This window comes from Scyliorhinus torazame, chromosome 10 (genome assembly GCF_047496885.1).
Source record: "Scyliorhinus torazame isolate Kashiwa2021f chromosome 10, sScyTor2.1, whole genome shotgun sequence".
Taxonomy (NCBI): Eukaryota; Metazoa; Chordata; class Chondrichthyes; order Carcharhiniformes; family Scyliorhinidae; genus Scyliorhinus; species Scyliorhinus torazame.
The window spans coordinates 262,471,931-262,486,102 of record NC_092716.1 but is presented as its reverse complement, the minus strand read 5'-3'; the positions used below and the strand labels follow the sequence as shown (position 1 = coordinate 262,486,102).

The 14,172-nt window shown below is 47.5% G+C and overlaps 1 protein-coding gene across 4 annotated transcripts in view; it reads left to right on the top strand.

Moving 5' to 3' along the window:
- The window catches only part of LOC140384761 (SH3 and multiple ankyrin repeat domains protein 2-like), a 1,513,496-nt gene that overhangs the window by 1,434,436 nt on the left and 64,888 nt on the right, over positions 1-14,172 (top strand). For all 4 annotated transcript variants that reach the window (XM_072466758.1, XM_072466757.1, XM_072466755.1 and 1 more), the window contains 2 exons: positions 3,552-3,687; positions 11,323-11,403. In XM_072466758.1, the coding sequence (XP_072322859.1) occupies positions 3,552-3,687; positions 11,323-11,403 (217 nt within the window). The remainder of the gene's footprint in view (positions 1-3,551; positions 3,688-11,322; positions 11,404-14,172) is intronic.

Genomic DNA, 14,172 nt, shown 5'->3' with positions numbered 1-14,172 from the left:
TCGTCGCGTCGGCAAGGTCATCAGCGCCGGCAAGGTCATCTGCGCCGGCAAGGTCATCTGCGCCGGCAAGGTCATCTGCGCCGGCAAGGTCATCTGCGCCGGCAAGGTCATCTGCGCCGGCAAGGTCATCTGCGCCGGCAAGGTCATCTGCGCCGGCAAGGTCATCTGCGCCGGCAAGGTCATTGCGCCGGCAAGGTCATTGCGCCGGCAAGGTCATTGCGCCGGCAAGGTCATTGCGCCGGCAAGGTCATCGCCGCCGGCAAGGTCATCGCCGCCGGCAAGGTCATCGCCGCCGTGCAGGCAACAACCACAAAGGTCACAGTCGAGCAGCTTCGCCAGCTGCTCAGCACAAACGGCATCTCCGAAGTGCTAGTTTCCGGTGACGGCTCAGCCTTTAACAGCGCAGAATTCAGCTCCGGCTCCTTCATGCAATCGAACGGAATTCGCCATATGTACATCGTCCGTGCCACTGGCCTCGAATGGATTGCCTGAGCGAGCGATCCAAACTTTCAAACGGGATGAAGAAGCAGACTTCGGGATCCCTGGAGACGCATTTACCCAGGCTCCTTTTTTGCCATCGGACCACGGCATGTACCACGATGGGGGTCTCACCATCCGAGCAGCTCATGGGACGCCGCCTCTGCACGCAGGTGACCCTGGTGCTCCCGCACATCGGCGGGAAGGTTCGCACCTTTGAGTTCGAGGCGGACACAGCCAAGTGTGCGTCGCTACATAACCCTTTGCCGGGTGACTGTGTGTACGACCAGAACTTTGGCGGGGCGGCCAATTGGACCCCGGACATGGTATCCAGCCAGGCAGGTGTCATACAAACTGTGAGCACAAGGCCACAAGTTGGACCAGCAGGTGGATTACCTCTGCAGTAATGCCCCTGATCTGCTGCACCCGCTCCCAAATGCCGCAGCCCCACGTGTCCCTCCGTGTCGGCTGCCACCGCTGCCCAACTGGCCATGGGACCCCAGGACACAGAGATGGCAGATGCAGACCTTTCGCACTCGAGGGGCACTCTGCCACCAGCGGAGACCGACGACCCTGTTCTCCGCGCAAAAACGTTGATCCCCTGTCCGGTATCCGCCAACGCACCCCGCACTAACGACACCCAAACACCAACCCTGGGTGAAGAGGATAAAAGGGACATCACGCCCGTGCACTGAAACGGACGCCACTCAGGGCTTTGGTGGGGGCGGGGGGGGTGTTGTTACACCCCCAACGGAGGTCATGGAGTGTGGACCATCCGGTTTCCCGTGACCTTTACCAAGTACGAACTTCCCCAGTATCAGGGCTTCTCTTTAATGAAGAGAGCCTATGCAGTACAAACACCCTTCCCCGGGTGAAGGTAGAGGCCAGAGAGCTCTTCAGGGAGTGGAGTAGCTTCACGTTTGTGTTAAAAAATCATTACTTTTTCCACCCCCACAATCAAAAGATGTGTAGGGTAGGTGGATTGGCCATGCAAAAAGTGTCCCTTAATTGGAAAAAAAAAGAACTGTGTACTCTAAACCCCAAACCCTATATTATTTTTTAAAATAATTTAAAATAAAGTTCTCTTTCCTGGAAAGCAGTGGAGCCTGGATCACTGAATTTATTCAAGGTTGAGTTGGATAGATCTTTGATAGACAGCGGAGTCCTGGGTTAAGCGGAGTCCTGGGTTAAGCGGAGTCCTGGATCATGAGGGCAGGCAGGAAAGTAGAGTTCAGACCACAGCCAGATCAGCACGATATTATCGAAGGGCGGAGCAGGCTGGAAGGGCCGAATGGCGGAGCAGGCTCGAAGGGCCGAATGGCGGAGCAGGCTCGAAGGGCCGAATGGCGGAGCAGGCTGGAAGGGCCGAATGGCGGAGCAGGCTGGAAGGGCCGAATGGCGGAGCAGGCTGGAAGGGCCGAATGGCCGAGCAGGCTGGAGGGGCCGAATGGCCGAGCAGGCTGGAGGGGCCGAATGGCCGAGCAGGCTGGAAGGGCCGAATGGCCGAGCAGGCTGGAAGGGCCGAATGGCCGAGCAGGCTGGAAGGGCCGAATGGCCGAGCAGGCTGGAAGGGCCGAATGGCCGAGCAGGCTGGAAGGGCCGAATGGCCGAGCAGGCTGGAAGGGCCGAATGGCCGAGCAGGCTGGAAGGGCCGAATGGCCGAGCAGGCTGGAAGGGCCGAATGGTCTACACCCAAGTCTTATGTTCCTATTTTGCAAAAATTGAGAGAAGACCGGTGCACTTGTATAATCTTGTAAATTTGCTTCTGTTGAGGGTGAGGTTGTGCAGTGAGTCATTTATAGTGCTGCCTGGTCCAACGCCCCTCTGCTTTGTGGAGTTTTGGTAAATTGCTGTACACTCGACTTGCACTCTATTTATGATCCAACTTAAACAGTAACAACCTTCATCTTATCTGCTGCCTCTGCTCTTCAAGTTACCAAATCAGCAATTATTACTTGTTCAAAATAACATGTCTTTGTCCAGAACGATATTGCCCCTTTCTGCTACATCAAGGTTTAATGTTACCACTCGTCATTTTGTTTACAAATCTTATAGTACTGAAGGCCTTTCAGCCCATTATCCCTGTACTAGCTCTTTGAAAGAATTACCCCATTCACCCCACTTCCCTACTGCTTCCTCATAGCTCTGCATTTTTATTCTTTCCAGTACATATTCAATTCCCTTGCCAAACACCGCTAAGGTAATTTAAAATGTGTCAATTCTTTCAATGAGATGTGAAATGACTGACTGCCCATTCCCATTTTTGTTCAATAGTCACACCAGCAAAATGATCCTGATTCTCACTGGTGAGATTGCAATGACTGTGCCTTGGACGCCAGATGAATCTTTCCAATTGAAGCCACACAGCAAGTCAAGAAAGAAAGAGTTAATGTTTCAGGTCGATAACAGGTTTTGGTGGGGAAAGTGTTACCACCCCCTCGGGGGGGCCAAACCCCCTCTTGTGTACGGTTCCCCTCCTATACTTTGGAGTACGGACTCCCCAGGTGATGGCCCTAATTGGGAGGAACCTCACAGGATATAAACCCCCACCTGGGAGCAGGTCAGGGAGGATGACCTGCGGGGTGAGGAGTAGTGGAATTGTACTATTGTGAGTAGACCTCCTGTCTACCTGGTGTCGTATCAAGTTCTTACCTTCGGCTATCACAGAAAGTGAGAGGGAGATGTGGGGGAAAACCAGAGTGGACGTCTGTAATGGAAACAGAGTATGCTGGATAAACTTAGCGGGCCTGGCAGCATCTGGGGAGAGAACAACAAATAACATTTTGAGTCTCATATAACCCTTCAGAACTCTGAAAAAGATTGGAGCAAATGTCTGTAATAGGACAGAAGGCTGAAAATCGATAGATTTTTGTCGGGTAAGGACATTAATGGTTAAAGAACCAGGGCGGGTAAATAGCGTTAACGATACAGAGCAGCTATGACGCAATTGAATAGCGGAACAGGTTTGAGGGGCTGAATGGCCCACTTCTGATCCAGTGAAACATGTTGGTAACTTGATAGGCCTTCAATGTTGGTTATCATGACTAAATTTACTCACTTGAAATGCCTTGCAGGTTAATAATGAAAACGTTGTGAAGGTTGGCCACAGGCAAGTGGTGAACATGATTCGTCAGGGAGGGAACCATTTGGTACTCAAAGTTGTAACAGTGAGCAGAAATCTCGATCCAGAAGACACAGCTCGAAAGAAAGGTAATGACGCCTGTTCTCTGGCTCGTTCTCATTGAGCAACATTCCCTTTGGCATGAAGTTTTGAACTTACAGCACAGAAACAGGTTATATAGCCCGTCTGGTCCACCCTTGTGTTAACGCTGCAAGCAAGCATCCTCGCAACCTTCCTCAACCACATCAACATATTGCTTTTCCCTCCGGTACAAAGTAGCCTCCCATAAATACATCTATATCCCTCGCCTCAACTATTCCTCAGTGAGTTCTACATTCTCACAGCTCTCTGGGTGAAGAAGTTTCACTTGAATTCTTTATTTGATCTATAAGGGACCATTTTATGTTTGAGAGTCCTGGTTTTGTCCTCCCCCATAAATGGAAGCATAGACCCTCTAAAACCCTCTTTAAAAACTCTTCCAATTTTAAAGAGCCAATCGGTTATCTTTGATTGTTAATGGCATCTCTGGTGAAGATTATTCAATGTAGAATGATTGCTTTATTTCAAAATCCTAAAATAAGGAAATATGTTTGGAAGAAACTGTCCCAATAAAACAATTAAAACTTTTGGAAAAAGTGGCACTTTGTGATTTATGCAGCAATACAATCTCGGGCTTGTTGTTGCGGAAGTGTTTGTGTTGGGATTGGAACATTTTGCATTTCAGTATCCAGTGTCAGCACCAAGCCCAGGACCGATACAGCACAACAATAGAGTCATAGGGCGCGATTTACCGAGGAAAAAACCCAAGAGTCTTGTTTTGGGCATGTTCCGCTATGTTGATAATATCGACATGTTGCACAACTTCAGGCCCTTTCCCTTCCCCTGCTGAATATTCTGGGCCCCCTCCATAATGTCCTTTACCTTGACACCAGGGAGGCAACACAGCATGCAGGACTCACCTTTACAGATACTGGAATGCCCTATAGTAACCTCATTCCTACTCTTTGCTCCCTCCTGGGCAGTTCCCTGCGCATTAGTGCCATAGTTCCAACTGGCCTCCTTCAAGGTTTTAATGCTCCCAGCAGCCAGTGCCAAGTAGCTGTCTTAAGAGTGACGCACACCTAAAAACTCACTTCCTCCCTCTGCCTACACTTCGAGATGGTCACTCACGTACGATCCTGAACTCTTAGCACCTGTGGAGCCCTTTTTCAGACAACGGAAAGGAGAGAGATCTTCACTCCATCTGGCCTTGGGGATAAAAACCCACTTGATTGCTCGATTATGGCCTGTGTCAGTAAAACGATGAGATTTTAAAACCCTAACAACATCTTGGATTATATGTAGCACTTTTAAAATTAGAAATCCCTCAAACGCTCCTTCACAGGAAAGTTGCGAGAGGGATGCGGACAGTTTGCAAAGAGATTGGTGGGTGTGTGGAATGCACTGCCAGCGGAGGTGGTGGAGTCAGAGTCATTGAGGACATTTAAGCGACTCTTAGACAGGCACATGGACAGCAGTAAATTGAAGGGGTGTAGGTTAGGTTGATCTTAGATTAGGATAAATGTTCGGCACAGCATCGTGGGCTGAAGGGCCTGTACTGTGCTGTACTGTTCTCTGTTCTAGATATTGATGGGTTAAGTGGGCAAATAGCCAGCAAGTGGAGTATAATGTGGGAAAATGTGAAGTTGTTCATTTTGGAAGGGAGAACAGAAGAATAGAGTATTATTTAAATGGAAAAAAACTGCAGAAAGCTGCAACACAAAGCGACTTAGGGACTTGTGCATGAAACACAGTAACTGGCTCACAGGGAGCAGGTAATCAGGAGGGTTAATGGAATGTTGGCGAGTATTTCAAGGAGACTGGAATATAAGAGTCGAGACATCTTGCTACAACTGTACAAGGTACTGGTGAGACCACATCTGGAGCACTGGGAGCAGTTTTGGTCCCTTATTGAAGGAAAGATATTATTTAATTGGAGGGGGTTCAGAGAAGGTTCACTAGGATGATCCCCGGTCTGGAGGGATTGTCTGTGAGCAAAGGTTAAACAGGCTGGGACTCTTCATTGGAATTGAGACGATTGAGAGGTGATCTCGCTGAAACATATCGGATTCCTCAAGGGCTGACAGCACAGTGGTTAGCACAGTTGCTTCACAGCTCCATGGTCCCAGGTTCGATTCCCGGCTGGGTCACTGTCTGTGCAAAGTCTGCACGCTCTCCCCGTGTGTGCGTGGGTTTCCTCCGGGTGCTCCGGTTTCCTCCCACAGTCCAAAGATGTGCGGGTTAGGTGGATTGGCCACGCTAAATTGCCCTTAGAACATACGGTGCAGAAGGGGGCCATTCAGCCCATTGAGCCTGCACCGACCCAATTAAGCTCTCACTTCCACCCTATCCCCGTAACCCAATAAACCCCCCTAACCTTTTTATTTGGTCACTAAGGGATAATTCACCTAACCTGCACGTCTTTGGACTGTGGGAGGAAACCGGAGCACCCGGAGGAAACCCACGCAGACACGGGAGAACGTGCAGACTCTGCACAGTGACCCAGCGGGGAATCGAACCTGAGACCCTGGCGCTGTGAACCCACAGTGCTAGCCACTTGTGCAACCGTGCTGCCCACAGTATCCAAAAACGTTAAGTGGGGATTACTGGGTTACGTGATTGGATACATACGTGAGCGTCAGTGGGGTGCTCTTAGTAGGGGCCGGTGCAGACTCGATGGACCGAATAGCCTCCTTCTGCACTGTAAATTCTGTGAGTCTATGACAGGGTAAATGCTGAGAGGGTGTTTCCCCCTCATGGGAGAGTCTCAGACCAGAGGGCAGAGTCTCAGAATAAAGGGGAGCCCATTTAGGACTGAGATGAGGAGGAATTTCCTCCTGTGTAATTCTGCTCCAATGTCTTATGGTCTTATCGTCTCAGTGGAAATCATCAATGCACAAAAGCCAGAATTGAAGGAGTGCCGAGATCTCGGAGCATCGTAAGGCGAGGGGATATTTAAAGATGAAGAGGAGTGGGGCCATAGAGGGACCTGAACCCTCCATGGAAATGGTGGTGAATAATAAAATTAGTGCATCAATTCACTTCAAACTTTGAAACAAAATCCAGAAATAACTTTGTCTACGTTCCAAAGACCTCCTCTGCAAACCTCTGAAATGTTCTCATTGTGTGATTCTTACACACAACCAATTGTATGTCGTTTTTGAAACCCTTGGAGCATTTGCGTTCCATTTTTTCTATAAAAGGAAATCATTATTGTACGGTTCACAAGTTTGCGTGGGCAGGTGTTCTGCAATAAAACTACCAGCTCACAGCTGCTAAGCAACATCAAAGAGAGAGGCTGCAGAAATGGAACTTTCTTTTTTGTCTGGCAAATTTTCGAGAAGGTTTTGAAAGGGGCAGTGTCAAAATGCCATTGTGCATTCTCATCCCTGTGTAAACTGAAATCAAATCTCCATGTGCCATGGAGGGAACTCACAGGCAGTTTCGGCCTTGGAAGGTTGGGTGGAGTTTGGGTGTTTTCCAACGATATGATTTAAAATGCCAATTTAGTCCAGTTTCAGCAGGCACGGTGCAGGTTATGGTTATTCCAGTGTCCTTTCTCTACCCTTTCCAGTCGACCTCCATTTTTAAAATGCCGAAATCTAAATTTACCTTAAAAGCTTCACTTTTATTTTGCAGTCTGACCCTCAAATGCTGGTCCCTAAATTTAGGATCCAACTCCTCATGATCTCTAGTCACCAGGTTTATCTGAGAAAGATGTTAATTTTAAAAAAAATTTTTTTTTAGAAGTTACAGTGCCGAATGAGGCCATTCAGCCCATCGAGTCTGCACCAGCTCTTGGAAAGAGCACCCTACCCAAGCCCACACCTCCACCCTATCCCCATAACCCCATAACCCAGTAACCCCACCCAACATTAAGGGCAATTTTGGAGACTAACGGCAATTTAGCATGGCCAATCCACCTAACCTGCACATCTTTGGACTGTGGGAGGAAACCGGAGCACCCGGAGGAAACCCACGCCGACACGGGGAGGATGTGCAGACTCCGCACAGACAGTGACCCAAGCCGGGAATAGAACCTGAGACCCTGGGGCTGTGAAGCAATTGTGCTAACCACTATGCTACCGTGCTGTAAATAATTTAATTAGCCTTTAAAAAGAAAATTGAGGGAACTGAATTTGCTCAAACTGTGTTTGCACCAACTATTTATTTGCTTTGTGTCAGTTTTCTTGTGCAGGTCCACCATGAATGAAGAGGCAGTTATTTATTTGCATTGTTTTATATTCAGTCATTGCGCTCTTGGGGTTTTTGTAAACCATTCTCATGATATGAGACTGACTTTCGAAGCCCATCCCTATTGGGGAGGGCAAACTAAGCAAAGGGAATACTCAATAAATGGGGAGGTATTGGGAGAAAGAGCGAGACCTTGGGATGTATGTCTACAGGACACTGAAGGTGCCAGGACAGGTGGACAAGGTGGTCAAGAAAGCTTATAGAATGTTTTCCTTTATTGGGTGAGAAATTGAATACAAAAGCAGAGATGTACAGATGGAACTGTATAAAACACTGCGTAGGCCACAGCTGGGGCTTTGTGGACAGTACTGGAGAGAGTGCAGAGGAGATTTACAAAAATGCTGCCAGGGCTTGTAAAGTGTAGCTATGAGGAGAGATTGGGTAGGCTGGGGTTGTTTTCCTTGGTACAGAGGAGGCTGAGGGGTGACCGAATTGAGGTAGAAAATGATGAGGGTCTGAGGCAGGATAGACAGGAATTACTCGTTTCCCCTGGCTCGGGTGAATTACCAGGCGACAGGGATTTGAGGTGATTTGTAGAAGGATTCGAGGGGACATGAGAGAAAACATTTTCACCCAGAGGGTGTTGGGCATCTGGAATTCGCTGCTTAAGTTGGTGGTTGAGGCTGAAGCGCTCAACTCGTCTAAATGGTCCCTGGATCTGCATCTGAAGTGCTGGATCTTGCAAGGCTATGGAGCAGGTGCTGGAAAGTGGGATTAAAGAGAGCGGCTGGTTTATTTTTTGGCCGGTGTAGAAATGATGGGCTGAATGGCCGCTTTCTGCCATAACGTTTCTATGCGTCCATTCAATCTTGAGAAAAGGGGGGGGGTAATAAACTGCCTTCTTGAACTGCTGCAGTTCATATGGGAGCTGCTTGTTTGTACACCGCTAAATGCAATGTTGCAGGAACGCAGGTGAGATGTACAAATGGGGTGAGAGCTCCTGAGCTGGCACTTACAAACTATAAACGTTTTCAGCAACAGAGGGCATTTTCCGTTCCCAACCCCATTTACAAGCAGCAGCGCCCCTCTCTGGGTAACTTTACAGGAGGCACCCAATGAGGATGCACTGCCCAATTAGGACGGAAGAGCTTGTGGAAGTGGGAGGGCAAGTGTGCGCGTAATAACGTCACTCTCTGACAGGCCAGACCCCGCCTCTTGTGTGTGAGTCAGATGTACATGGGGTGCTGGGCAGCAAGACTGCCCACTCTGCCTGTGCCTTCTGTTAATCTTCACCAAAAGCTGCTGCTGTTTGGTTGCCCGTGAACCTCGGTTGGATTCCTCCTGCGACCAGATTGCAGCCGCCACATTGAGATCACTCAGGCAAAGGTTCAAGGTAGTGAGAACATGGGGAATCAGTATAACCCCTCTCCTGACCCCTTCCCCTCTCCCACCTTCCAAACCCCTGGGATTACCATTTACCCACCCGCACCCATTTCAATGCACTAGCCATTGTTAGAAAATCGAACATAGAGCTTACAGTGCAGAAGGAGGCCATTTGGCCCATCGAGTCTGCACCGACCCACTTAAGCCCTCACTTCTGTGGATATCTAAGGAAATAAGGGAGAGTGTCAAATTGAAGGAAAAAGCATACAAAGTGGCAAAGATTAGTGGGAGACTAGAGGACTGGGAAATCTTTAGGGGGCAACAGAAAGCTACTAAAAAAGCTATAAAGAAGAGTAAGATAAATTATGAGAGTAAACTTGCTCAGAATATAAAAACAGACAGTAAAAGTTTCTACAAATATATAAAACAAAAAACGTGACACCACTATTTAAAAAAGGAGGTAGGCAGAAAGCGGGTAATTATACGCCAGTTAGCTTAACTTTGGTAGTAGGGAAGATGCTGAAATCTATCATCAAGGAAGAAATAGCGAGGCATCTGGATGGAAATTGTCCCATTGGGCAGGTGCAGCATGGGTTCATAAAGGGCAGGTCATGCCTAACTAATTTAGTGGAATTTTTTGAGGACATTACCAGTGCAGTAGATAACGGGGAGCCAATGGATGTGGTATATCTGGATTTCCAGAAAGCCTTTGACAAGGTGCCACACAAAAGATTGCTGCATAAGATAAAGATGCATGGCATTATGGGTAAAGTAGGAGCATGGATAGAGGATTGGTTAATTAATAGAAAGCAAAGAGTGGGGATTAATGGGTGTTTCTCTGGTTGGAAATCAATAGCTAGTGGTGTCCCTCAGGGATCAGTGTTGGGCCCACAAGTATTCACAATTTACATAGATGATTTGGAGTTGGGGACCAAGGGCAATGTGTCCAAGTTTGCAGACGACACTAAGATGAGTGGTAATGCGAAAAGTGCAGAGGATACCAGAGGGATTTGGATAGTTTAAGTGAATGGGCTAGGGTCTGGCAGATGGAATACAATGTTGACAACTGTGAGGTTATCCATTTTGGTAGGAATAATAGCAAAAGGGATTATTATTTAAATGATAAAATATTAAAACATGCCGCTGTGCAGAGAGACCTGGGTGTGCTAGTGCATGAGTCGCAAAAAGTTGGTTTACAGGTGCAACAGGTGATTAAGGCGGCGAATGGAGTTTTGTCCTTCATTGCTAGAGGGATGGAGTTTAAGACTAAGGACGTTATGCTGCAATCCACCTAACCTGCACGTCTTTGGACTGTGAGAGGAAACCCACGCAGACATGGGGAGAACGTACAGACTCCTCACAGACAGTGATCCAAGCCAGGAATCGAACCTGGGACTCAGGAGCTGTGAAGCCACAGTGCTAACCACTGTGCTACCGTGACAACATCTCTCCCACCTGCACAACCCACCCTACCCCCTCCTTACCACCTCTTGTACCTGTCAAGTTTCATCACCGTCACATGTAGGCGATGGAATGGGAAGAGCAAAGGGGATCAGGTTGGGAACACAGAAATATTATCGTGTTTACAAAAGCAGCATTGCCCGATCCCGAAATAAAAACAGGAAATGCTGCAAAAGCTCAACAGGTCCATCAGCACTGGGGGGCAGAGAAACCGGTTTAATATTTCTAGTTAATTTCCCTGTGAACAGAACTTGAATTAGTTAGCAATTTAACCAGTTTTAAGTGAGCACAAACGCAGGTAGAAGGGGAGAAGGAAAGAATAAAAGGGGAGGTGTGTGATTGGGTGGAAGGCGAGCAGGATTAATTGACAAAATGGATGATGGTGGGAGGGAAAAGGGGATAGTGATGGGACAAGCAAAGAAACGGAAGATGGGTGTCGAGTTGGTTTGACTGGCGAGAGCAGAACATTATCAGCAGTTGCTGTCCGATACATTGGGAGCTGTGGTTATTATTGAAAATGGTTGAACTTGGTGAGGCCAGAAGGCTGCGAACGAGGAACCTCAGGCGATGAGCAGCATTTAACCATTTTCAGAGGAAGTGAATTCCATGTTTGTGTCTTTATTTGTCTTTTTTAATTTGCCCACCAGCCCCGCCACCTCCAAAACGAGCACCGACCACCGCGTTAACGCTGCGCTCAAAGTCTATGACCTCAGAACTTGAAGATCTAGGTAAGAAAATGGCTTTGAAAATGCATGCTTGGGTCTGTGTGTGTTTGTTACCTGGAGCATGTGGGCAAACAATCGTTTCCCTGCCTCTTGTTGCCTTGTCTAGTTTATAATTCTAAATTGTAGGCTAACTGATTATCGAGTATGTTCAAGCCTGAAATATGAATTGAATCCTCTGCTCACAATCTTCCTTCTCTCTCTTTCTCTCTCTCTCTCTCTCCCCCCTGTAGTGGACAGAGGTAGGTTGACTTCTGTACTGCTGTCCGTTACTTATTTTAAAAAATGTATTTTTTTTGTTAAATGGCAGAAAATCCAATACTTAGTGCAGTGGCATCCACAGTTCCAGCACTGACCAGTTTCCACCAGGTTAGAAGACACTGCACAACCTTGATCATGTGGACAAGCTATTAAGCACAGATAGAGATGACATTTGCACCCAGGTGATAGACACCAGTCCCAACGAACCAAGGTGCAAATTATTTTTTAATTTTTCCAATAAAGGGGCAATTTAGCGTGGCCAATCCACTTACCCTGCACGTCTTTGGGTTGTGGGGGTGAGACCCATGTAGACACGGGGAGAATGTGCCAACTCCACACGGACAGTGACCCGGGGCTGGTATCGAACCCGGGTCCTCAACGCCATGAGGCAGCAGTGCTAACCACTGCGCTACCGTGCTGCCCCAACCACAGTGTAAATTAAGCATTCAGCAGTATGGGGCCAAACTCTTCTTTCCAGTCATGTTCAGTCCAATAAATGTCAGACCATCACATGGCATTAAATTAGCTTCGCCCTCTAAACCCACACTAAATATGGGAACGCAATTGCCCCTTGGTTCACTCTATGCAATATAAACTCACCCAGCAATAAGACATGACAAAAAAAGTGGAATGCATTATGACCGGTCTGGGCTTCAGTTATGTGCCTGTTTGATTCAAAGCTAGGTGTATAACTGGCTCCTGTATTTGTTTACCAACCTTGAAAAGTTAACACAATCTCAAAATAGAATGGATTTATGAGGGGATGCGTTTCATCTCGATATCTACATAATTTGGTGTGTATACGTAATCTTTTGATCGGAATTGTAAGCAGGGTAACTTAAAAGAATGATGTGCTTCCAAAGAATGCAGTTCCTTCGTGTCAATTGCTATGTATCTTTTGATTCTGGCCAGAGAACTTTGAAAAAGATCCACAATCGTGAATGTTCATTGATGTTAAGTGCTCAGCTGACCGAGTGTTCGGCAGACAAGTGTTCAGTCAGTGCTCTTTTATGGTGCTTTCTGCTAGTTTATCATGATGGACACAGCATGCTGATATTCTTGGGTACAAGCAGTGTTGCTGCCGTTTTCTCTTCACAATGATCTTTGAAAGCCCGAGTGATGTGTACAAGTCATTGGTTGACTTGAGTAACGAGACGAGCTCAGCAGACATTTCTCCTGTACGTTAAGGAATTACTCCAAAGAAAGGAATTGGGTGCCATGCAGTAGCTTTCTATCTGTACAATTATCAGGATTCACGCAATGTTGACAGTGAAGAAGCATCAGTTACCGATCTATATCAGGAGAGTATGTGTCTTGAAAGGGAACTTGCATGAGAACCATGGGCCGTGCTGGACACTCTGCTTTGGGAGGGATATATTGGTCAAGGAGTGCTTTACCCGAATGGTCCAAAAATTAAATTGTGAGGAGAGATTACTCAAACTAAAGTTGAATAGTCAGGAATTTAGAAGGTTGAGGTAATTTGGTAAATGTTTTCAAGGTGTTACGATGGCTAGTTCAAAACTATTACTGTTGGTTGAAGAGCGCAGGACCAAGGGGCACAGGCTAAAACCTGAGTCAGACTTTCGTGAGTGAAATTAGGACACACTTGTACACAGAATGCTAGATGTTTGGAACTCTTTACAAATGGCAACTAACGCTAGATTTCAGTTGTCAATTTGAAATCTGAGATTCGAACCATAGAATTCCTACAGTGCCGAAAGAGGCCATTCAGCCCCTCGAGTCTGCACCGGCCCTCTGAAAGGGCACCTTACCTAGGCCCATACATCCATCCCATCCCTGTAACCCCATAACCCCGCCCATCCTGCACATCTTTGGACTGCGGGGGGGGACCGGAGCACCCGGAGGAAATCCACACAGCCACGGGGAGAAAGTGCAAACTCCACACGGACAGTCACCCGAGGCCGGAATCGAATCCGGGTCCCTGGCGCTGTGAGGCAGCAGTGCTAACCACTGTGCCACCGCGCCGCCCTATTGATAGAATTCATTGATAGAATTTTGTTAGCCAAAGAAATTCCGGAAAATGGAGCAAAGGTATGTTTATGGAGTTTGGATTGCAAATCCGACATAATCACACTGAATGGTGAAAGGGTCTGAATGGGCCCCTCCTGTTCCTATCTTCACGAAGGTGATAGATACCAGGCTTCAGTTATGGGGTGAAGAAGAAAAATGTGGATAATTTCTTTCCCTCTTTCAGTTAGACCTATTATGAGTGATTTGATACAAGACCATAAGAAATATGATCAGGAGGAAGCCAATCGGCCCCTCGAGCCTGCTCCGCTATTCAATAGGATCATACCTGATCCGATATTCCTCACGTCCACTTTCCTGCCCTTTCCCTGTAACCCTTGATTCCCTCACTGATCAGGAATCTGTCTCAGCTTTATATATGCACACGGATTCTGCCCCACAGCTCTCTGTGACACGGACTCTGTCCCCACAGCTCTCTGTGACACGGACTCTGCCCGACAGCTCTCTGTGACACGTACTCTGTCC